This window comes from Dipodomys ordii, unplaced genomic scaffold (assembly GCF_000151885.1).
Source record: "Dipodomys ordii isolate 6190 unplaced genomic scaffold, Dord_2.0 Scaffold104, whole genome shotgun sequence".
Classification (NCBI taxonomy): domain Eukaryota; kingdom Metazoa; phylum Chordata; class Mammalia; order Rodentia; family Heteromyidae; genus Dipodomys; species Dipodomys ordii.
Window position 1 is genome coordinate 7947782 of NW_012267320.1, and position 25554 is coordinate 7973335.

The window sequence follows — 25554 nt, forward strand, 5'->3', positions numbered from 1 at the left end:
ACACGCTATCATCTTTAAATTCAGCACCACATCTTTAAATTCATGGCATGGGCAAAATGTATATGAGCTCTCTGGAAGCCTGCTGAATAAGTTCTAGTCTAATTTCCCAGTAGAGTCCTCATTTCCAACTGATACTTTTTTGGCACAGCCTTTAATGTCTACTGATCATAGGCCTTATGGTCTTCTAAGCCTAGCCATAATTGTGTATCAAGATCTGTTTATTTGGTTCTATAACTTTTGCGACCTCCCCTCCAAACTTTCCCAATCCCTCTGACAAGTCCTTCTCAAAGACTTTGTCACATTATCCTACGTATAGTCACAGCCCTGAGCTCACTCCTCAGTATCCCTTTTTAGGATTGGGCAGCTTTCTCATCACCGTGAAAATTCCTAGACCAAAAACTTAATATATATCTATATTATCTCATAGTTTCAGAGTCCTCAGTACTTTGTCGCTTTTCTGTATTGTTTTTGGGGCCATGCCATGGCCTGGTAGAGAGCATTACATTGGTGAAGGAGATCTGTTTACCTAAGTTGACCAGGAAAAGAGCAAGGAAAGGGAAAGATTTATTCTCTTCAGCCACACCCCAATGATCTAACTTCCTTCTACGAGTTCCAAATCTTCTAAAGACCCCACCCACTCACAGTAGTGCCAAGCCTTTAACACAAGGCTGTGAGAAACATTTAAGATTCCAATAATAATGTTGAGTCCAAAGCTACCTCATTGTAAGGTTATCTAAAACTGACTGCATTCTCAGTCTCCCCTGACCATCTCTCTCTCTCTCTCTCTCTCTCTCTCTCTCTCTCCCTCCTTTCCCCCTCTCTCTTTCTCTGTCCATCTTAATCCTTTTATTTTGGAATATTTCTTAAAACTCAAAAGGATAGTACAGAATTATCTACACCCCTTGCCCAATTCCTGCTCTGCTAACTAACATCTTAGGTTACTGATGTACATTTGACCCAACAAAGAACCCAGTACTGTGACAGTCCTTAATAAGCAAGCTCCAGGCTTACATTTGCACTTCAGTTCTTTCAGTACCACATTGCATTTGGCTGTCATTTCATCAGTTTCCTTTAGCCAAATGTCCCTGCTCTTTTTTTGGCTATCAATCTCAATATACAATCTCTCTGGGTCCCAGCAATGGTTCTCTTCTCCTTCCTTCCGTTCCCAACTGTTAACACTGTTAATATTTCAAATTTTCTTTCATTATACCTTGATTCTCCTGTACTGTGTCTATTAACTTGCATAGTCCCTTTTATTAAAGCCTCCTACAATAATTATCAGTTAAGCTTTTTATGTTTATTGTTGCTTCACTGATCATTAAGTTATACCAAGTTGCGTTTTCATGAAATTTTAAATAGTTATAATTTATCTCTGATCTCTGTTCTTGGGAGTTATCTTTTTATACTGTCACAATTAAATTTGCCTGATTTTGTTCACTAGGAATTGGACCATAAGCAGTAGTTACAAATGATATTTGAGCTCTGTTCAATGGAAATCAATTATTTTTTCAAGGGTGCACGGACCTATCTTTAAGATTCAGAAACATTAACTCAGAGGCTTAGACAATTCCCTAGTCAGTAAGGTACCAAAGCACAGACTGAATAGGAGACCTGGAGATTTACCAACAAGGATTTGCATAAGAAGAGACAGTGGGAGTGGTATGGTGTGATGGTGGAAAAGGCTCAGTTAAAACACACTTTACATTAAATGTTGACACATTGCATGGAATAAAAAATACTTCAAAACTTGTAAGTGTTGTGGCTTTTGACACAATATCTAACTACAAAGATTTTAGTTTATATTAAAAAAAGAAAAAAAATCCAAATAGTTCTTGTGGCAGATTAGTATTGTGTTAATGAGGGAAAAAAAATAATGCCATATAGAGTAAAGCAAATTCCAAAATGACCAGGTTATCAGTTGTGGACACAATATGAAGAAATATTGACTGTTGATTTCTAACATACTATTTGCATTTGCCACTTGGCATTTGTTTTAACTGACCTAACTTTTTGTTGAATTAGGTAAAATGGACAAAATTTATTTTTGTTAAAAGCACTAACAGAAATAAAAACTATGTTTTGTCAGTCTTTCAAATTGTTTGCCTAATCTGAGTATCATATTTAACTTAATTTTTTCCATCTAATTTAAATTACAGAAAAAGAAAACCTTTCTGTATAGATTAACACATAGAGGCAGAATATCATGCTGATATTGTAAATAAAAAAAGTTATTAGGAACTATTTTTATGAGTGATGTATAAACAAATAAGAAACATATGGACTATATTTCCCTGGAAATACACTCTGGTTTGAAAATTGAAAAGAAAAAAATAACCACGTTGGCAAAAGTCTGACAAGCCTTTGCCAAACCCCAATAGTTGGAAAAATAGCTTGAAACATTTGAGGAACCCAAACATGGATGAGCTTGCCCTAGTTAGAAGGCCTTTTATGGTCAGATGAATGTGGGTAACAGTGGAGGAGGTAGGGTGGAAAAACAAATCATGAATAACACATGGCTTGGCACTATTCCAGTCAATTTAAGGGAAAACTCAGATTAAAATATTCCACAGAAGGTACCTGACTCAAGTCTTCACACCAAACAATCTCAAGATTTCCTGAGTAGGTGACACAGTTTGAAAAGTTTTAGTAGGTTACTATCTCCATGTTTTCTGGCATCTTGCCCCACCAAACATAAATTCTAGGTTTAGTGATCAGGATATCAAGTTCAGAAGAATGCATAAAGAAGGACCACATGAATAGGAATTTTGAAAGGCAGAAAGATTGCTGGTGCATCACAAGGGAAATTCTAGGTATGCAATAAAAAATATGTACACCCACAGAGAAGAAAATGTTACACTTCAGGTACTTGCGAAAGCTGAGTTGGTATATCCATATTTGCAGTTAGGGGGTGGTTACTACAAGATAACCAAGATAGTTCTGAAGAAACTATTGGGAACATAGACAAATTCTATGAATACTTAAAAAAAACCTATTATTATCCACTCAAAACCTGAAAGTCAAACTGAACAAGTGAGAAAACAAATTGATTTATATGAATTTAAGAGCTGTGATTCAAAATCACATGCATAATTTTTATTTTTCTACCTAAGAAAGTAATTTTCATTTAGGCAAAATTAAAGCCTTAATTTAGGGGGGGAATACAATAGGAAAGGAAAATAACTTTTAAACATTTTAATATATAGGCTTATTAATTTCTAATATAAATCTTTAAACAAAAGTACAGAATACAAGTAAAACGCTTATAGATATATCTCTGATAATTCATGAAAAATGTGAAAAACTAAAAACAATATGTTACTTTCCTTTTCAAACAAGTATAAAATGAGATTTCCATTTTGTGTGACAAACTTGTCAGGAATATACACAATGTATACCAAGTTAGAATACCAGATTGAAAGTAGTTCACATCTTGTGAAATTCAGAATTTAATTTCAATTTGATTTGTTGGAAATTTTCTCAAAGGGTCTTTGCATAAGGAGAAACAAAGGAGGAGGCTACAATGCTTGATAAGAAATGTACTCATTATCTTGCCCATGTAATTGTAACCCCTCTGTACAATATTTTCACAATAAAAAATAGTAACAAAGAACTGGTTCCCATCAGATAACTTCTCATACTCATGATTCAAGGAAGTACTAGTGACTAAAAGGAACAGATATGGAAAATATATGGAATACTTATTAGTAAGAGACATAAACTGTCTTTAAATAAACTATAATGAGATAATTCAAATAGCAACATTTTTAAATGAACAAAAGAATAAATGTGTTGGACATATTAAATACTTGAGAATCTGTATTATTCTTTTCTGTTGTTGTTGTTGTTGTTGTTTTGTTTTGGGTTTGTTTTTTTTTTGTCAGTTGTGGGACCCTGTTTTTGAGTGGTTTATTGGAGATAAGAGTCTCACAGGAATTTTTCTGCCTGGGCTGGCTTCAAACCATGGTTCTCAGATCTCAGCCTCCTGAGTGGTCCTTTCCTCATTTTACCTTGATTTTCTATAGCAATGTTCAAGGCATCATGACTATTAATTAAGGTCAAGAATGGCAAAGTGGGGGGAGGGCTGGGAAGGTGGTTCAGTAGTAGAATGCTTGTCTTGCATGCATGAGGCCATGCGTTTGATTCCTCATCACCACATAAGCAGAAAAAGCTGGAAGTGGTGCTGTGGCTCAAGTGGTAGAGCACTAGCCTTGAGCTGAAGAGCTGAGAGACCAGAGTTCAGGCTCCACGACCAACTAAAAAACAAAAAGGCAAAGTGTGGCTAATTGAGGGTAGAGGAGCGCTTTAGTCTTGACACATTGATATGACACATTGAGTTTAACCCATTGATCTTGACTTTGGACTTCTGTCTTCCAAAATTACAAGAGAACAAATTACTGTTGCTTCAAGCCTCCAAGTTTATGATATCAACATGTTAAACTAGTAAGTCAAAAGAGGTTCATGAGGAAGAGGTAACAATGCTCGATAGGAAATGTACTCATTACCTTGCTCATGTAACTGTAACCCCTCTGCACACTATTTTTACAATAAAAAAATTAAAAAGAGGTTCATGAAATAAAATCTTCTTCATATCTTACAGTATTCATCCTATAAGCTACATAGAGAAAAAACCAGGATATTATCCGATAGAGACCAATAAACCAGTTAACAAAACAGCTCTTAATAATGGTGCAATGTGACAAAAGGAGATGAACTCAAGAGTTATTTTCTGAGGTCCAACTTCCAGGACTTGCTGGCTAAATAAATATTAAGAATGAGAAATAATGCAAGTTTGCTTTTCCTGCAAATGTGAAAGAAAACACAATGTCATTAGCTGGGGGTGAAAAGAATGGTAGAAGGGCTTGTGGGCTGTTTATCCAATTCATGCATTGACTTGATAAATATTTGCTATCCACCCACTTTGTCCTGATTTAGGGCTACTAATGTTCAGAAATGTTCCAGAGCCCCGAGGAGGTCAAGGAGAAGCAGGATGAAGGAAGAATAGAGTCACTGAGAGACTATTTTTTTGCTCACTTTTTGTTGTCGTTTGGCTCATGTTGGTTTTGTTTTGATATTTCAGTGGGTGAGCAGTGAGGGAAGGGGAGGCTGTAGGTGGAAAGGTTGTTGTCTGAAAAAAGGGAAGGCAATAAATACACAGTGAGGAAAGTAGAGAGTTGCTGGAGTAAGTTGCTAATCACAATTTTCACATTGCCTTGAACACAACTGAAACTTGATAACTCTTATTTTTTATTATCTGTAAGTAGTTGTACAAAGAGATTTCAATTCAACAGGTCATTTTATGAGTACACTGCCTCTTGACAAATGTCATACCTCTCATAATACTCCCCACCTCTCTTAACCTCAGCCATCTTCTCAATTTACCTAGTTTCATTTTCACATACATGCATTAAGTATTACAGCTACATTTGCCTGTTCTTCTCTGCATTCATCAGCCCTCACTCTCCTGGACCTCACACCTCTTCCCTCCCCTGCCCCAACACCACAACTTCAAGCTTCCTGGTATTCATTTTATTAAACTGTTGGGTTGTTGTTCAAAAGAGTTGCACCATTGGAATCCTCTCTTGCATATGTCACATTTTAACTAATATATTTGTATATATGTATTTATGTCACATTTTCTTGGTCCATTCTTCTACTGAAGGGTGTCCTGGGCTGTTTCCATAACTTGGCTATTGACTTTGCAATGCTTGGGCTTTAAATATTAATGATACACATAAGCAGTTTTTCCAATGATGATTTGACATACCATTATACAACAGAGCAGTTCCTAATTATTACAAGTCTGCAGTGTACCTGATGCAAATGACTTGACTTCTACTCCATTCAACTCCTACAAGAAAAATATTCTGTAACAGATATAGACAACTGGTTATTTTCTCATTTTATGGCATGGAAGAAAATGCTATTTTGAACATTTTCATAAGATGAGGTATTGAACTAGCTGAAGTGAGATTTAAACTAACGATGTGACTCTTCAATGGCATACAATTTCAACATAACAAGCTCATAAACACTCAACTCAAAATTCCCTTATAATCAACAATGACCCTTATTTTGGTGGATTTGACCAGATGAAGTTCTTTGGAGGATAAAGTATTCTCTTCTATTCTCCTCAAACGTAGGCATATTTAGAGACATTGCTTTTATCTGAGTGAAAAAAGTAGTATGTTCTTGAATTAGAGATGCTACATCTTTGGATTTCAAGGTACCATTTGTTATTTATTGATAACCTAAAAATTAAACCTAAAAGCACCAAATCATTTGCCTGTTTTGTAGATAAGCTTTTATTTTAAAAATGATTCATGTTGTTTAAGCATGTTAGCTTGATCATATATATTTATTATCTGTCCTTTAGCTTTCTATGAACCCATTTAAAAAGTAGCCATTGTATATTCCTTCTCATCTAGACCATTCTTTCTGATTCTCTCCTGTCTTCTTACTCCTCCAAAATCTCTTGTCTTTTTTTGCTTTTAGCCAGCAAACTTATTTCCTACATACTGTGAAGATAAAACTCTTACAAACTACCTGTAGTATGTAATTATATATTATAAACTTTATGAAGCATAGAGTCTTCATTTCGTGTCCTAGGTTAATTGTTTCCAGGACATCTCTCAGATAATCAAATCCAGTGATGGTACAGTTTATAATATCACCTATGGACACACACCCATATATTTTAAGTCACCTCTAGCTAATACAAATATAATTATTTAGTAAATCATAATAGGGGAAAATAGCCTGTACATGTCAGATCCAATTATTTCTTAATACTTTCTATCTGTGGTTGGTTAAATTGATCATTTGTTGAACATAGATATAGAAGCCAAACAAATATAGAAAAAGCAGAGGATAGAAGATATTTAAGCATACCTTAGGTACTGTGAAAGTCACTGTATGATGGGAATCTGGTGAATTAAGAAGCAAAATTATTACATCACACCTAGGAATAAGAGAAGTAAGTATGAAAAGAAGTAGTTGAAACACTAAGAATTCAAATATTTACTTCTGAGTAATAGAAGAATTAATGGATCTAAATCCAATAGTTTGCATAAAAAATCATGTTTTCACCCTAGACCTTTCAGCATTCTCTTAAATCTAGATGATCTAAACTACCATTTCATTAAAGTGTCGAATTAAAGGCTAAAAGAAAATACACAGATATTATAACTGTTTAACTACTGAAGTGTGATTTTGAATGAAATATACATTCCTTTCACTCTTTTTAATGTTACATGATTTGTGTAATATACCAAAAAACCTTTATGAGGAATGATTTCTTTTGCATTTTGTTAGTTTTAGAAAACATTTTAAATGTTGTTAAGAGAAATAACTCCATAGTGAAGGGTGATAGTACTTCCTACATTTGCATGTGTTAAACCTTATTACTATAGTCAAAATAAAGAGATTGCTCTCTGCTGATTCCTTATTGGACTTACAACATAATGAGAGGGAACAGAAACAATGCTCAATAGTAAGGAGTCACTAACTTTATCAGTAAATTTAATCACTCAAAAGAAGTATCTAATAAGAAGAGTTATTAGCCAAATAAAGTAGGTGATATGCATAATAAAGTATCCTATTTCTTAATTTCAAAGCCCATAAGCAGACATGAGAGCACAAAAAGTAGCCAAAGTGATCAGAAAAAAAGTGTTTTTGTTTTAGGACGAAGGCATACCTTCAAAGTCTGTCCACACTTCTCAGTGATAGCCCTTCAGAGTTCGTCAAGCCACCCAAGACATGGGGAACTTCAAGCCACAGGAAATAGCTAGATTGCTAACTCTCTGACTTCAAGTTAATTGAACTTTTTTTTCTACCTCAGCAAAGAAAAGGTGAAAAGATTTCCCTTTCAAATGCTTCACTTTCCATTCTTTTCATTACATACTCTTACAGTGTAGAGACATCATCTAGAGCCATCATTCAGGTCCTAAATGAAATGACGATGAAACTGGTTTCCTGTGGATACAATGTTATAACAAGGGATCATTTGTTATCAACAGCTTGGTGCTCAAATTTTTCACAAAATGATCACAAATTCTCTAACAAAGAATGTCATCAAGTTTTTAGCATATGTGATTAATATAATACATGAGTAATATCACAGTATGGTACACAATGAATACTTCATTTTAAAAGGCATACCCACCAGAAATATTTGTGGAGAAAAGTGAACAACTGCATGCTTCCTTGGGAAGGATAATGTGATTGATAAAAAGTAAAGAGGTTGGAGTCAGAAAACCCAATCAGTCCAGGTTCTACACTGTAAAAGCTCAGACAATCCATTATTTTCAAATCCAAATTCAACAAAATACACTTAATAGTTTCTCTACCTATGGGTCTCTTAAAAGATTAAATATCTTCATCTATCCAAAAGTTACATTACCATAATGTTTTATGTAGAAAGTAGACAATAAATATTTAATTGACAGTATTGATAGGAAATACACACATGAGCAAGGTTATATATAGAAGATCTTTCTGTGGTGTCTCTTATATTATTATTGATTGTTGACAGTGAAATTTTGAGACCAGGTGCCCAATAGAACCCAGTCATAGAAGGCTGGGTAGACTACCAAGAGGTCATCTAAAGTTATGTACCCAGGCCACAAGGTTGTAAGTATGAGTGTGTGTCAGCAAAAACAGTGCCAATGATGCAGCTGTGTGTGGCTTTTTGCCAGGGTTATTAGCAGAGCTCTGAGCTTGTGACTCATTAGTAGTCAAGTTCCTCTAAGTGGAAAACTACCTGTAGTTAAGACAAGTGTCCCACTGAATATATTACAGCATGTGAAAACTTAGTGATAGAGTGATCTCTTTGATGTAAAGTACATAGTCCTCAACTCTGAATTGGACTGCTTTCTAGGAATTCTCTTCTGCCACACCTGTATCTGGTCAAACCTGCACTCATAAGGATCATTTTGGGGGAACTAACTGTATCTCCATATACCCTAGACTTTAATAGTGTCTTCTTTACAACATTGTGAATTCTGGAAGGATGGGAGGGAGGGAAAAAAGGAAAGGAAGAAGGAAGGAAAGAAGGAAGGAAGGAAGGGAGGGAGGGAGGAAGGAAGGAAGGAAGGAAGCCTCCCTTGGAATTCTTGTAGAAACCATGGACCATAAGGCCCTGGCCACATCTATTTAATGTTAGTTGTCTTGTATATAAACACCCAAACTAAATTTTCTAAATCAAAATATAATCATCATTCACATCATCCATTTTAATTTCCCCTTATCTTGTCAAGTGAAGCTTTCTTAACATTAAAGTTAAATCCTGATTGGGTATTGCCACATATTTCTTGACAATTTTTTCTTCTCTTTGCTATTGAAGTTTTTAAGTTCATTATTGCTCTCTGAATTTCCAGGTGTTCACACCAGGCTTCAATTTCTCTTATTGTGTTTTTCTATAGTTGTGTATTAATTAAGCAGCCCTTGCATTGCCCATTTCTCTTGGGTCACTGGATCACTGTAGCACCTCTTTCTCTGGTTTACGTTCTAGACTCAGCAACATCAATCCACCCATCTTCTCAATTCTTCTCATCATTTAACTGATGTTATAGGTTTTGAAAGATGACAGGAACAAAACGGCATGCCTATCAATACTGCTCATTACTGATGTTGACAGTGAACACCTCTAAAGTAGGGTCTGAGGGACGTCCATAGCCCAGACACTTCGTTGAAATCAAGTTATCAAATATGATTCATAGTGAAGAATGGAGAGTTAAGGTCCATCCCCAGAGGAAAGAATCCAAAAGAGGATGTGAATCCTTAGGTACAGGAGGTTTGAATATTTTCTTCCAATTCCTGTAGATATATTTAAGTTAGTATCATTATCTTAACTGCCAGTTTTATTAGCTGTATAGATATTTCTCAATTTAAAATGGAGCTATGTTCTGAAGAACACATTGTAGATTTAAAATATGCTTAAGAGATGGTTTCATCACAACTAACCTACAAAACATTGTAGCTTAGCAACACAGTGCCCTGCAGAGTTTTTTTTTCTTTTTATACTTTATCTCAACCATTTTTGTTATGTGTTGTAGCAGAGGAATATAAACAAAACATGCATAGTTACAAGTTTACAAGTGTACATACTTACCAATACAACTCACAAGCACTAAAGTTTTTCCTACTTGATCAGATTCTAACGCCTTGCTTCCCTGTAAAAATAGACATCATGTCAATTCTGAAGAGAAGACATAATTAAATAGAGTTAAATGTTGACTATTGTTTATCTCTAACAGATCGAATAGCAGCAGAAACACATAACAAGCATATAGCCTGTACTAAGCATTACACAGAAGATTCTCATTAATTCCAGAGTTAGAAAAATTTCGAAGCAATAAATTGTCACAACTCTGTCTTATTCTGAATCAACTGAGAAATAGGCCTCAGATAAATATCAAAGTATAAATACTCAGGTCTAATTGAAGAACGAACTTGATTCACTGTCATTCTGACCTCATTGTTTAGCTCTTAAGACCTGCTTCTAAGAAGAGCAAGATGTTTAGCAAGAGTGCTGCATAAACATGTGTTTGCCCACCAATGCATTTCTCTGTCAGTAAATTGAGTTAGGCCTGATAGATATGACAGGCATCACTCTGTACCTAAACTACATCCCTAGATCCAATACTAAATTATAGGATTTGTATGTGTATGTGTGTGTGTGTGTGTGAGAGAGAGAGAGAGAGAGAGAGAGAATGAGATTTGAATTTCAGACTTTGTGTTTTCTCAGCTGGCTTGCTTAGCTGGCATAGTATTATTGAAACATGCTTCCAATCTTGTTTTGTGGTGGTTATTTTGGAGATGGAGTCTAGTGGGTTTTTCTACCAAGGCTAGCTTATAAATTCAGTTCTCTGGATCTCAATTTCTGAGTAAATTAGCATAATAGTTATGAGATAATAGGTATGAGGTAACTAACTATAATATTTAAACACATAGAACCTTCCTCTAAAAGCTCAATTATTGTATTTCTTAGCTCCTTATTAACTGCACCAAATTGTGAGATAATCAAATTAAAAGAATAAAGGACCACATTTTTTGGCTCAAAATTTTGGAAGCCAAAACTCCATGATTCTTTGATGGCCCTACCTTTGGGCTTATGGCTAGGTAGCACATCACTGCATGAAGCATATGGCAGGGCAAACTGATCACCATATGGCTGCAAGAAGAAAGAAAGAGAAAGGAGTTGGGGGGTCCTCATGATACCCTTCAAGTTCAAGCAGCAATCTGAAGTTCTCCACTAAAAGTTCCACTGCCTCACAACAGGACTAATCTGCTGATGACAATTTTACTATGTGAGTCCTTTGAGGGACACAGCACACTGTAGCAATGTTCTTTACCGTATATATATGTATACACACACACACACTTGGGAAATGCCGAACATTTTGTCTATATTTTTCTTTTCCAAATCTATTATTTTTTCTCAGGAGAGAAATAGTGGAATTTGACAAAATTCAAGTGTCCTTCGTCAACTAAAGTGTGTGTGTGTGTGTGTGTGTGTGTGTGTGTGTGTGTGTGTGAAATATCCAGAGGGCTCGTGAAAATGCAGATTCAGGGAACCTGGTTTGACATGAGGTTTTGCAGGTATGACACGCTGCCAATCATGCAGACGCTGGGTTTTAATATCTTGTTCCTACTGCAGGTTTTTTCATGTTCTTTCAGGAGATGCCAAAGTTCAAAGGCATTTTGAGAGTAGTGAATTCATGGGAATGGTCCAGAGGATACATAACATGTGTTACTTGTACAATCGAATAAAGAAGAAGATATGAGAATCCTGTATAAAAGTCTTATAAAAAATTATTGGCCTATGCAGGAGATTCCTGAGTAGTATTTCAGAGGCTCAATAAATAGAATAAAGAATTGATAAATGGGATTGTATAAAGCTAAAAAGCTTCTATGCAGTGAAAGATAGTTACTAAGCTAGAAAGTCAGCTGGAGACAGAAGATCTTTGCTAGCTATACAACAACAAAGGTCTAATAATCACAATACACAAGGATGTCCATGACGTTAACTTCCAAAGACTCAGTAACCCAACTGATAAATGAGGAAAAAAGATAAACAGACACATTTCAGAAGAAGTAGAGATGGCCAACAAATACATGAGAACATTCTGAACTCTCTTGGCCATAAAGGACATGCAAATCAAAAGAATCTTGAGATTTATCTCACTCTGGTTATAAGGGCCATCATTAAGAATAGTACAACAGATACTGGTGAACTTGTGAGGGCATAAAAAATCTTTCAGACTGTTGGTGGGAATATAAATTAGTACAAGAACGATGGAATGTAGTATGGAGATTACACAAAAATCTAAAAGCACACACACACAAAATATAATATATATGATATATGATATTATATATTATATACCTATCTAATTATATATAATATAATATATAATGTTATATATGTAAATATATACTCAATATAATAAAATATAATACATAATTTATAATTAATTATATAATTCATTTTATTATATTATATATTATTATATATTATATATGATTGTGTGATATCAAGAGAAAGAGAGAGAGAGAGATTAATTTTATACACCAGGAAGAACACTATTATATAATTTTCAGGAAAATAGAATTGGAAAAACTATATTGAATAGGATGCAGAGAGGCATAATGTTTTCTCTTCTATGTAGAAGTTATACCTAAAATAAAAACATATATGGCAACATATACAGAGCCATATGCATGACACTCAATCAATATACAATACAATATACACTATATACAATCAAATGGACTAAAGCCTGGTATGCCCAAGGTAGATTTCCATGGTGTAACTTCATTGCACAGTTTTAGAAAATACATACCAAGATGCTGAATCGTGTCTTGCCCGAGGGAAGTGGGGGTTAATAGAAGAGTTGACAAGTGGAGAGGGGGGATAAATACCATCATAAAACTCAATGTACATGCATGAAAATGATACTAGGAAACAGGCAGTGGGTAGGTTTGGGATAAATAGGGGTAATAATGGAAAGGATTACATTATTCAGTATGCATTAGGCATATAAGTGTTGGAATTAAAACCCCTTTTACATAACTTTTTAAATATAATGAAATTATTTCTAAAATAACAGTAAAAACTTGGTTGGGAAAATTTTGTTATAACTATCTACATTAGTTATCATAGCTTATTTTTATTACAAAATAAATTAATGAATATTCATTTTTTCAGGCTTTAATGTTTATTAGGATAAATATAAGTGGTTAGAATTTACATAATCAATTTTTGGGACTCTGTAATAATATGTGTGAGTATGTGGAGAGGGGCAGGGTGTGCAGGTCCTAGGGCTTGAACTCAGGTCATGGTTACCAGCACCAAACAATTTTTAAAGTATTCAAATGTTTTTTCTTTCTTGCAATTGTTTCTAACATATTTATAAGATGATTTCTTTGTTGCTTTGTATGTCCCTCCCCCATGGTATAACCCCTGCTTTCATTGTATTTGATGTTGGTATAATTGATGGTGGGGAAGGGAAAAGACAAATCGATTAAATAGGGATACAGGTGAACCCACTGCAACAATGAGATGTACAAGTTGTTATGTCGAAAAATGAACTTTAAAACTATTGCTGGGGAGGGGCGGGGTGATGGGAAGGGATGGGAAGGGGAAACAAAGGAGGAGGCAACAATGCTTGATAAGAAATGTACTCATTGGGCTGAGAAGGTGGCTCAGTGGTAGAGCACTTGCCTTGCATTCATGAAGCCCTGGGTTCGATTCCTCAGCACCACATAAGCAAAAAGAAAAAAGCTGGAAGTGGTGCTGTGTCTCAAGTGGTAGAGTGCTAGCCTTGAGCTTAAGAGCTGAGGGGCAGCGGCCAGGTCCAGAGTTCAGGTCCCACAACCTGACCAAAAAAAAAGGAAATGTACTCATAATCTTGCCCATGTAATTGTAACCCCTCTGTATGATATTATCATACACACAAAAAAAAGAAATAAAAGAGCCCTCAAATTGTAGTCTATTATTTCCCTTGATCAGTACAAACCTGAAGAAAGAGAAAGTATGCTTTCTAATTTATAGATATGTTAAGAAATAATAAGAAGCCACATATATATATCTTAGCACAAAGCACTTGTAAATTTTTTTGAAAATAAAATGTTTGGCTATGGCTCATGCTCTTTTTAATGGAATGTCAACAAACATCCAGGGAGTTCTTATTCAAGTCCCTTAATGTTGGCAAATGACAGAACAGGAAAACAAGTGACTCTTAATCCTCAAATATGCTACACTGCCACAAAACTAGATGAGTCAGTTCATCCTTGGCTTCCATAAATCCTCATGGCTTCTTGCCTACCTCATGAAGAATATTTGGGGCTGCAGTCTCGCCCAACATAAGCCAGTATTTTCATTATTGAACATGTTATTTCTCTTCTATGTGTTTCTTCTCAAAAGAATACGTGTGGAATGATGAGTCAAAGTATATTTTTGGCAAATAATAATAATAATACGCTTCTAGAAGCTGCCAAGCTCATTAACTGCAGGAATCAAGAATTTAATTACTTCTGTCTTGCCCTTGTTATCTTGGGCTTTATAGAAATGCACTTGATTCTTCAAGCTTATTTTATTCATCCATTTAATTAAGTAAGTAATTAATTACTTCTCTACTAGTACTTGGGGTTTAAGCTCAGGACCTTTTCTTCTTCTTCAACTTTTATGTTTGCGATTGATGTTCTACCTAGTGAACCATGCCTCCAGTCCAGATTGTTGCTAGATATTTTGGAACTGGAATATCAGAGAGTTTTCTGTCTGGACTGGCTTCAAACCTAGATCCCCCCAGATGTTAGTCTCCTTATAGGTGTAAGCCACCAGAATCTGGTTCAAACTTGTTTTAATGGAAACTCACAGGCATATGTTTTTTGTTCCTAGGAATACATTGCAACATTTTTCAACTTTTCCAAACCTTCGTTGGTGTATAATCTTTGCAATGGGTAAGCCACTTGGAGATGTTGCATCATCTTTAAAAAATACCTATAATAAGTAGCATAATGAAATTATTCACATGGTAGATTGAGCCATCATTACATTCCCTTTGCAATTGAGTTGTTTTATTTTCTGTGTTTTCCACTTAAATAAGTATAACACATTTGTCTCATACTTATTTGTGTTCTGTTCCCTTCCATAATGAACAATACTAGTTAACCTCCTTAGGAAGAAGCTCTCTTTGAAAGAAACAAAATATAATGCTCTTAGTTTTTGTCTTAATCTTTTTACTTTAGCTGCATGTTGTCTAATAATGAGTTATTCAAATCAGAATGACAACAAAAACCTAAATAGGATTAAAGCTACAAAGCGACTGCATAGGTTGAATATATTCCAAATTATGAATCTATATGTACTGTTTATAAGTTCTTCAGGAACCCACTCCACTCCTTGATTAAAAACATGAAAACTACATGTACTAGTCCTATCCAACATACTTAATAATTTAATGGGAAATAGAATTCATTGACATCTTCCTCAGGTTCATATAAAACCAACCAATACCATGACAATGTCATTGTAGTTACCTTCTGGATATGGAGGTCTAGGATCTAAGATCTTCTATAAATTAACTTAGATATTTACAATTACTTAAGCTATAGTTTCTGTTTTCTTTCTTCAATTTAAAATATGAAATTATCCTTCTTAATATGTATTTGGATTAAATAGGATTGATCCAATTGAAATTAAGGATGTATATTCAAATTGGTAAAAGCCTGTAAAATCTTTTGTACTAGCTGGTAGACTCAAGTAGGAGTTCTCATACTCTATGGAATGGCAAACTAAGAATTTCTAAAAAGATGCACATATATAACTTTAATTCTATTTCATTGTGCTGTATACCTGAAGAGCTGATTGAAGAGCTGCACTTTTAAAAATTCTTCTTTCATATAGAAATCAAAGGTAAAGACCAACAAGACATTCAGTCTATAAACCTTTTGAAAAACAATTTTGGAGAGTGGTATTGAAGTTCAAACTAGTTCTTGAACCATGCCTCTAGCACTTCTAAATCCTTTGAACATTTTGGTTTTTTACATTAGACTTTTGTGCACACGTATTATCTATAATGTCTTAAATATCTTTATTTTTTCTTTATAACCTTAGTGATTCTTTACCATAAATTTCCTGTTAGGACAAAGTCAGAGGTCAAAGTAGTGAGGCAAAATTTAAATAGGCAAGGAAGAGTTATTCATAATAGTTGTTTCCTCTTCCTCCTCCTCCTCTTCCTTCTTCTCCTCCTCCTCTTCCTATTGTTCCTCCTGCTCCTCTTCCTCTTCTTCCTCTTCCTCATCTTCTTCCTTCTCCTCCTCCTCCTTTCTTTTCTATACAACTTCACAAAAACCAAATGAGTTATAGGTTGACTGTCACTCTTTTGCATATGTAAAAATAAGTAATAAAAATAACACTTAGCTTAATATTATTTTTTCCAAGTCTTTCTATTTCTTACAAATAAGGTAATGTCATTCTTTCTGATGGAAGCACAGAATTCCATTGTGTATATATACCACATTTTCTTAATCCATTCATCCATCTACTAAGGGGCATCTGGGGTGATTCCATATCTTAGATATGGTAAATAATGCTGCAGTTGGAAAAAATTATATTAAGCAAAGTAAGCCAGACTGAAAGAAGCATAGACTGCATGGTTTCCCTCATTTGTAATAACTAGAATATGTCTAGGACATTCTTAGCAGAGGATCGCAATAGCTCAATAGCTATGTGCATATGATCATGTAAAATGATGCTTAACAAAATGAACTCCAAGAAATGGAAACAAGAGGGTTTTTTTTTAGGGTATTGTTTGCAGTTACTTCTCTTTCTTTTCTTTTTCCTTTGGTTTATTCTCTTTGTCACTGTTTTGATTTGTCCTGTATATAAGTTTATCAGACTTGGAACAGGAAGGGGAAATCACAGAAATGGGACATAAAGAATGAATCACAAGACACTATGTTGGAAATGAACTTTACAACTTGTGTGGGAATCACAAGACAATGAGGGAGGGGGTAACACTGTTGAAAAAGAAATGTATTCATTACCTTACTTATGTAACTGTAACCCCTCTGTACATCACCTTTTCCAGCTGGACGCTGGTGGCTCATGCCTATAATCCTAGTTACTCAGGAGGGTGAGACCTTAGGATGGAGGTTTGAAGCCAACCCCAAGTGGGAAAATCCTTGAGATTCTTATCTCCAATTAATCACCAGAAAACCAGATGTAGTACTTTGGCTCAATGTGGTAGAATGCTAGCCTTGAGCAAAATTGCTCAGGGACAGCAACTAAACCCCGAGTCCACAACAGACAAAAAAAAGGAAGGAAAGAAAATACCAACCAGTTTGAGGGTATCACAATATCTAGACTCAGATGGAAACTTATAGATTTTGGTTTACTGTTGTTTTCTGATGATGTGACAACCATATATGTAAAGTTAAGTAAATATTCTCATGACTTGGTATTTAAAAAAAGTTAATGTATGACTCTGTCTAGCAGTTTTCACTAACTACTGAGCCATAGTGATTAGTGAGGCAAATACCAGAGATGAGAAAGGTGAGAAAAATATCTCTTCATAATGCGTACTGGAGGAGGAGAGAGTATTAGCTGTCCTAAAATTCTAACAGTTCACTGATATTTGCATTCTTTTGTAAGATTGTATAGCCTTAGAATAAAAATATACTTGATGTCTCAATTTTGATTAATCATAAATGCAATTGTTAGAAATAATGTGAGAGATAATCGAGTTAATGTAAACCAGATCAAAATTGTTTGCTAGGCAAGGACTTTGTAGGCAAGAACTGTACCATGTAAGCCACAACCTTAGCTCTTCTCTTGTTCACTTTTTTTTTTTTTGCCTCTTGCTCTATTTCCTTCCTCTGCTTGGCTTCATTCTGGGTGATTTCCTATTAGGTGATATCTCTAAGGCAAGGTAGCAATAAGAACAACTAGCTAGATTTTTTTTTCTCTTCTCTTCCTCTTTCCTACCCTTGACTCACATCTGTTTTACATTCCCAAACTTCCTGCCCACACCCTGACACTAGGGTGTGGCCTTATGGCTGAGTTTTCCTGACATATGGAGTGTATTTTTTGCTAATGGGGTAGAAGCAGGCCACTTCTAGGAAAAGGCACGGAAGGGAGTTATGCACATTTTCTATTTTCTCGTTCTCCCTCTCCTGTCAGCTTTGGGAGCAACAAGTTATATAGAGATAGGGCAAGCCAGGTGCCGGTGGCCTGTCATCCTAGCTAATGAGGAGGCTGAGATTTGAGGATCACGGTTGAGAGCCAGCCCAGACAGAAAAGTCCGTGAGACTCATCTCCAATAAACCACTAGAAAACCAGAAGTGGTGCTGTGGCTCAAGCCATAGAGCGCTCGCCTTGAGCTGAAGAGTGCAGGGACAGCCCCCAAGCCCAGAGTTCAAGCCCCACAACCGACAAAATAAATAAATAAATAATAAAAAATAAATAAAAATAAAAATATAGATAGGTCAGGATCATGGGAGTCATACAAGTTTGGTTCTTAAATGGCTACATGAACTAACATTGTGCAGGACATGAAATCTCACTGGCCAGTGGGATGGGTGAAGATCATCTTTGTGATAAACCACTGAGTATTAGAAGGAATTTATTAGAACAGCAAACATTTAGCTTTAACACACCGTTTGTAGATCCCCTGAATTAGGAGGTAAATGTATTCAGCTAAGTGTTATGGTTAGTACCCCAAAGGGGACTTCATTGTGAAGAGCTATTCCCAGAGCCAGCTTCTCTACACAGGTATGTCACTCTGGGTTTTCTAGATTGTCCATTTGTCCATTTGTAACAATCAACTTTACTCATTTGCAGGGATGTGTATCTTTGAAAAATTGTATTCAAAGGGGGGTATAAATAAAGCCCACATCAAATACTAATAAACACCTTCATTTGTAATATTAAAGAAACAGGTAACACATATTCTCATAGTTAATTTGTATATATTTATGCCTCTTCCTTGCCAGTCAGCTAAAAACTAAAACTTTCCCGATGAAGAACTCTTGCTGCAATACTCTACTGAAGAAGCAGACATAAAAGAAAGGAAAAGAAGAAAGACAGGGAGGCCAAATTTCCTAAGATGTCCAGTCATGCTTGACATTCAAAGGATTAAATTTCTATCAACAATCAAAAGCATCTACAAGATTTTGAAATAAATGTCAGAGTCTTAAGGCATAGTTTTGCATTTTTCTAGAATAAGCCAATTAGCTAGAAGCTAGCAGAGACTCTAATGGGCTAGTTTATCTCTAATCCTCCAACTACTACACATTTTAAATGTAACTTATGAATGTTCTGAAAATTTTTATGGAGTTTACTTGTATGTCATACCTACCCAGTTTCTTTCTGTTAACACATTTGCAATACTTAGGTTCAATTCTCACTATTTCCTTTTCAGTTTATTGAAGTACAAGAAGGAAGAAGAACAGAACTAGGAAGAAGAAGAGAGCTACTTAACAGATGGAGGAAATAATTGTTCAACTACTGCTTGTCAGAAATAAGTGTAGGTGCTGCAGATGGACAAGTTAAAGATCATGTGGTTAATTATAAATGTGTCCAGCAATTTAGAAGCTAATGTTGGTAATTAATCCTATAAATTTATGAGTCAGAAGAACTCTTTAAAGTATCTGTCAAAAGAATCACCTGAACCATTTGGTTCTGGTGACCTCTGTGGACAGATCTAGTGGAGACTTTGTTCTGAATATAAGCAACACTCTCAAAAGTGACTTCACAACCTCATCTTTCCCCACTCTCCACCATCCTCAAAATAATTTGATATTCCAAATAGTTAAAGACAAAGGGATCCCATTTCCTCTCTGGCAGAGTAGACAGACTACAGGTGGATTGTAAGGAGAAAACAGAAGAACTACCTGAGAGATGTTCTGGGGAAGAATCACATAGAAGCCTGAGCAAACTGAAAACCAGTCATAGTCATAGGCCACATTCTCTTACCTTGTTGCTTGAAGCTCATCTGCTCATATATACAAAGCTCAGAGGTGACAGTCTTCTTGGGACCTTACAGTGCTTCAGCTAGTGATTAAAAACAGGGAATTTCCATCGTGTCTAGAAATGGTAATCTAGAAGTGGGCAGAGTGGATGGTGAACCTCTGTGAGGAAGTTTCTTTCTAGGCCACAGCTCAAATAGGATTGGTGTTGGGAAATCCGTGTAGAGGAAGAATGACAACGGCTACCTAAAATCCCAAAATAAGATTATAAACTGGATAATTGCTTTTGTGTTCATTCGTACTTGAGTAAGAAAGCAGTGCTTTAGAGAGTTAAGCAGTTGTCTGACAGTCATGAGTAAGTGCTGCTGTGTATTTCCTTCATCACCAAAGCAACCTGAAGTGTCAGCATATCAATTAGGCAGCTTCTGTTTTCTGTCTTTATCCACCACCGATGAGGGGAATAAGAAAGAAGTTGATGGTCTTTAGCTTTTCAGACTTACCTTAGCTTCTCTACTTATGAGAATAAGGTGAATACATTTCATACAGAAAATCTCAAGAAATGCTGTAATAATCTGGAATGTAAGCAAGGACATATTTAACTTTAAGAATAAATGTGATTATAAGACTAAGGATTATAAGGATTATAAGACTACTGCTATTACCCTTATAAATTCAACTACCACTCTTAAAGTGCTTTGCAACATTTGCTTGCAATGTTCCATCATGAAGGAAAAAGAAAAATTCTCAAATGTTTTAAATTACTCTTAGTTAGAAATTCCTGATTTTTTATGTTTCCAGGAAGGTTTGATTTTTGAGATAAGTTCTGGAAAATAAAGACAAAAAAAAGAGAGAAAATTTGAGTAACTCATAAAAACAAGAAAGACGTGCATAATTGTGTGAGAAAAGCTAAAACAACATTTCACAGCTGGTCACCCTAAAAAAAATGACTTGTTGGTTTTACTTTACAGATAACACCTGTATGTCTTAAATAATACATATGCACATTATTCATTTGGAGGCTTTTACATGGTCTAACATTTCTGTGTGCAAAATATTGAAAATCTAGCTCATCTAAGAAATTCTTTTTTGTAATACTAAATAAGCCAGATCCTAAAGCATCCAAACAGATTGTTTTTGTGACATGTTCTATCTAGAAAACAGAGAAAATTCTTTTGAGTTTTGTCATGCATTCAGTAAATTTCTCAGAGAAAAAGCATTATCTATAGTGCATGTCTTAAGAAAATTTTCTCAGCCAGAAAAAAAAATTGGTTGGTGTAATCCCTTCTATTATTTAAGCTCTCTTGTATTCACCCATCAGTGTAACCTGGAGGAAAACAAGACTGTGCATGTGTGTATGCTACATGTGCTACTACTGTGGGGGAGATTGTGTGTGTGTGTGTGTGTGTGTGTGTGTATGTGTTGATGCATCAAGATGGATGTTGTAGAACATGGGAAGAAATGGAGAGGAAAATGGGTGCAAAGGGAGGGAAGAAGGATTGTACGTACAGGTGTTATTTCCTTAAAAAATACTCTAAAATCCTCTAGGATTTATATCAGTACTAGAATAGTAAAAAGGCTCCATTTTCCCAAAGTAACTTGGTTGTCTATTTGTGAAGCAAAGTTAAAAAAAAAAAAGGAAAAGCATTTGTAAATGGAACCAGGAAGTAATGGAACAATTTTGATTCCATGAATCCATGCATCCTGCTACCAAAGAGAGAATTGTATGCCTTAGAAGGCTCAGAAAACAGCCAGTCCTGGAGAAGGACTCAGTATGGGAAAGGAAAACAGTTGAGAGTCTGTGATTCTTCTATAGGAGTTAAGAAGCAGGTGTTTAGCTAGAGGGAGATATTTTACTCTCAGATATTTCCTCATGCTTACCAAATGATAGTTTGTGGTGAGAGTAAGGATCTGACACTTTAGCAAATGGAAATTTGAGAAAAATACTTACAAGGATACAGAAATCCTACAGAGTGCAGAATACCTGCAGGTGTTACTCTCTTGCTTTTCTGCTGTATGTTTGTATGTGCCAGCGAACATTCCAACTTACCTATTGATAGAATTGGTTCCATCTCTGAACCGTGAGTTTCTTGCAATCAGAAGTCATGACTTATCCACCTTCACCACCCTCACGAGAGCCTCACAAAGCCTTTGCACTTTCACATATTTGTTAAACTGGGTAGATTTTAAAAGATATTTAGGTTGAAAACTGAATTAAAGAGTTGAGAGACTGGGGTTTCAGAAGAGTTGACTCTTCATAGGGAATTTTTCAGATCTTAGTTTCTCCCTGGTAGATGGAAGAGGTTGCTTTAGATAATCTCCAAAATAATTTCTAACTTGGAATAGTCTGAAAGTACAAATAAAATATTTATTTATTTTGAGAAATGTAACGTTATGTGTTTATTGAATTTGGAGTCATATATACATATATATTCTATAAATACAGTGGAAATTTTTCCTTAAATATGAAAAAAGAACACCTGTAATCCTAGCTACTCAAGAGGCTGAGAAGGAAGGACCATAGTTTGAAGCCAGCACAAACAGACAAATCCAAGAGACTCTTATTTCCAATTAGCTAATAGAAGTCAGTAGTGCCACTCAAGTAGCAAAATGCAATCATGAAAGAAAAAGGCAAGCCAAGCAAGGCCCTGAGTTTGAGCACCAGGAAAGGCATAAATGTGTGTGTGTGTGTGTGTGTGTGTGTATGTGCGCGCGTGTTTCTGTTTACAATTGAGTATATGTAAACATATGAACAAAGAAAATGCTTCTCAGCATACTAACATAATTAAGAGGCAATTAGTCCACTGAAACATGATTGTGATTATATTCTGTCTTTCTATGTGAAAAATTGAAAGCATTAGCTACTTTCATTCAGTGCAGATTACTTGCTTGAAGTGACAGACACTAATTATTTTCTGGAATATAATAGCTCATCATAATTCACCCAGATTATATTTGTTTGTTTGTTTTTTGTTGGTCGTGGGGCTTGAACTCTGGGCTTGGATGTTATCCCGGTGCGCTTCAGCTCAAGGCAAGCGCTCTACCATTCCAGCTACAGCACCACTTCCCCAGGTTATACTTTTTAAATATTACCAAATGAACTTTCTAGCATGCTGAAATAGCTTCCACAAAAAATCTAAATATACTCAAGTAGAGTTTTACTGAATAAGTAACAGTTTATTCATGATATCTACAAACTCTACTAGTTCCTTTTCTTGTGATATGTGGTTCTAATAAATATTGATCACTTGATATTTACATTTTGAACTTTAACTGTTCTTCAATCTGTTTAAGCATTTGAATAACCTGAGTACAAATGCCATCCATTTGTTAACAGTAAAGGCATGAAGTTCATGGTGAGGAATTCATATGGGAAGAATGGCATTTGATAAAATGAGAAAAGCTTCAGGAAGAAGAAACTTAGCTGGTATTTCCTTAAATTCTAAAAATCTGTCTCAATACAAAATATTGCAGAAACTTTACACTATTATCACCTGATAAACCTATCAAAAATGATTCTTTGAGATTCACAAGGATGAAATGGTTAAATTTATTGAATTAAAGTTGTTTTAGAAATGGTGAAGAATCTCCCTGATGCTTCTTCCAGGACACCAGCAACTGACAAGTGAGAGACTGAAGGAACTGAGAATCCAAAGGTAACAGCTTTTACCAGTAACTTCCTTCTAGATCCTTCCTCCAGGGGCCACTAGGGGCCCTGACGTCAGCATGGTCATTTAATATATAAACAAGAATCAAATGTCACAACAGGGTTCAACTGTCTCCTCAATGAGTCTAGCTAGAGGGTTCTTCCATGAAGTGGGCAGTGGACATCTTTGTCCACATCATTTCCCAGAGAAATGATCAACTGCAGGACCGCTGCTGCTGTTCTTGGAATCTCTGAGGCTGAACAAGATGGGACCTTGAGAATTCTACTAGATTCATTTTTGCCTGGTTATTTGTGGATTCACCCCAGAATGACTGCCAGGGGACAGACTCCACTTGCCCCTGAAGTAGCCATTACCAGGTAGCTGTTACAAAATCACAGGATTTGTTTGCCTTTACCTTCTTATAATTGATCACAAGAGGAGACATAGGGGACCAAGAATCTTAGTCACAAGTACTAGCGACCAGGATGCCCAAGTACTAATAATCACCAAATTTCCTCTCTCTCATCACAAACTATTCATTCTTGGCCTCCTAAATGGAATTTCTGAAAATGACAGGAACTCAAGGACCAGGGCAATGTGGAGGTTTTTACAAGACAAGCGGTCAACACACGTAAGGGTATTTGTCATGTAAGCAAGAATAAAAACAGAAAGTGTAAGCACAAAATCTTTAAAAAAAATCTATGGGGGGGGTGAAGGGGGGAGGAAACAAGCAAAATTCCCTTGTACCATTAACCCTTTCCAACCCTATACCCAAAGGAAGTTCTTGTGGCTGCGATTAATTGACAGATTGTGGGCCCTGGAGAAAGGCTCTCTGAAGAAAGGCTGCTGGAGGTGGGGTGTGTGTTTGGGGGGGGGGTTGCACTCAAAGCCGCGGAGTTCCCGGGCAGCCCTGCAGGGGAGACACCGGACACCCTGCAGCGCTCTGGGCATCGCGACGCGCCAGGAAGTGCCCGCGGCTGCCCGCTGGTCCCGGTGCTCTGCTGGTGGTGGCTGGGAGAAGTTAGTCAGCCCAGAGCCTGAACCCAGCAAGGGCTGGAGCTCAAATAGACTGGGAAGGGAGAAGGCAGGAAACTCCAAAGCGGGAGACAGCTGGGGAGGAAGCGAAAGGAGGATGGGGGGCCAGAGGACAAGCAGAAAGCTGAAAGCTGCGGCTAGTGCGCCGAGCCGCGCGCTGTCTGAGATGCCAGAACACTGGGGCTTGCAGAAGGCAAACAACAACAACGGCAGCAGCAGCAACAACAACAACAACAACAACAACCTCCAACAGGAACTTCCTTCCCAGGGCCAGAAAAGCAAGCAGAAGGAAGCAAGGAGCGATTTGAAAGTCTCAGTAACTTAAAAAAAAGAAAGAAAGAAAATCACCCCTGGGGGAGTTGAGGTAAGGTGAGGCTAGCCAGCCCTGATTGGTTAGGAAATAATCAGACAGACCCACAGTCGCTGCGGCTTTAAATGAGGCCAAGGAAAATTTTTTTCTAGCCCAAATACTTCCACCACCACCATCACCACCACCACCACCACCACCACCACCACCACCACCCCGCCCTCTCTCCCTCCTTTGTCCCTCCTTCCAGTCCCGTCCTCCTTCCTTAGTCTCCCCTTTCCTCGATCACCCTCCTCCTCCTTCCCCCTTCTTACCGCCCCCCCCCTTGGCCTCTCCCCATCTGATTAGGCAGGAAGGGTGGGAGTGGTGGGGGAAGGTCTCTCTCCCTCTCTCTCCCTCGCTCCTCTCTCTCTCTCTTCAAGAGGCAGCGTACAGTGACGAATTGTTGAAATTGCCATTTCAGGATGGCATGCCGCTATAAATTCATTGTTCCACCTCCTCGCATCTTCACAGCGCTCGCGCCCCGCTCTGCGCTCGCCACGGCGGCCGACGGGGGATGAAGGCGGCCAGGGAGACCCGGGCGCGGCGGGGACCCGG

At 36.6% G+C, this 25554-nt stretch overlaps 1 protein-coding gene across 1 annotated transcript in view; it reads left to right on the plus strand.

Annotated features, from left to right (window-relative positions):
* Window positions 1–23825: 23825 nt before the first annotated feature.
* Window positions 23826–25554, plus strand: part of Adamts5 (ADAM metallopeptidase with thrombospondin type 1 motif, 5) — a 46959-nt gene continuing 45230 nt past the window's right edge. The window contains exons 1-2 of the mRNA XM_013027456.1: window positions 23826–23992; window positions 24393–24843. Coding sequence (XP_012882910.1) covers window positions 23826–23992; window positions 24393–24843 — 618 coding nt within the window. The remainder of the gene's footprint in view (window positions 23993–24392; window positions 24844–25554) is intronic.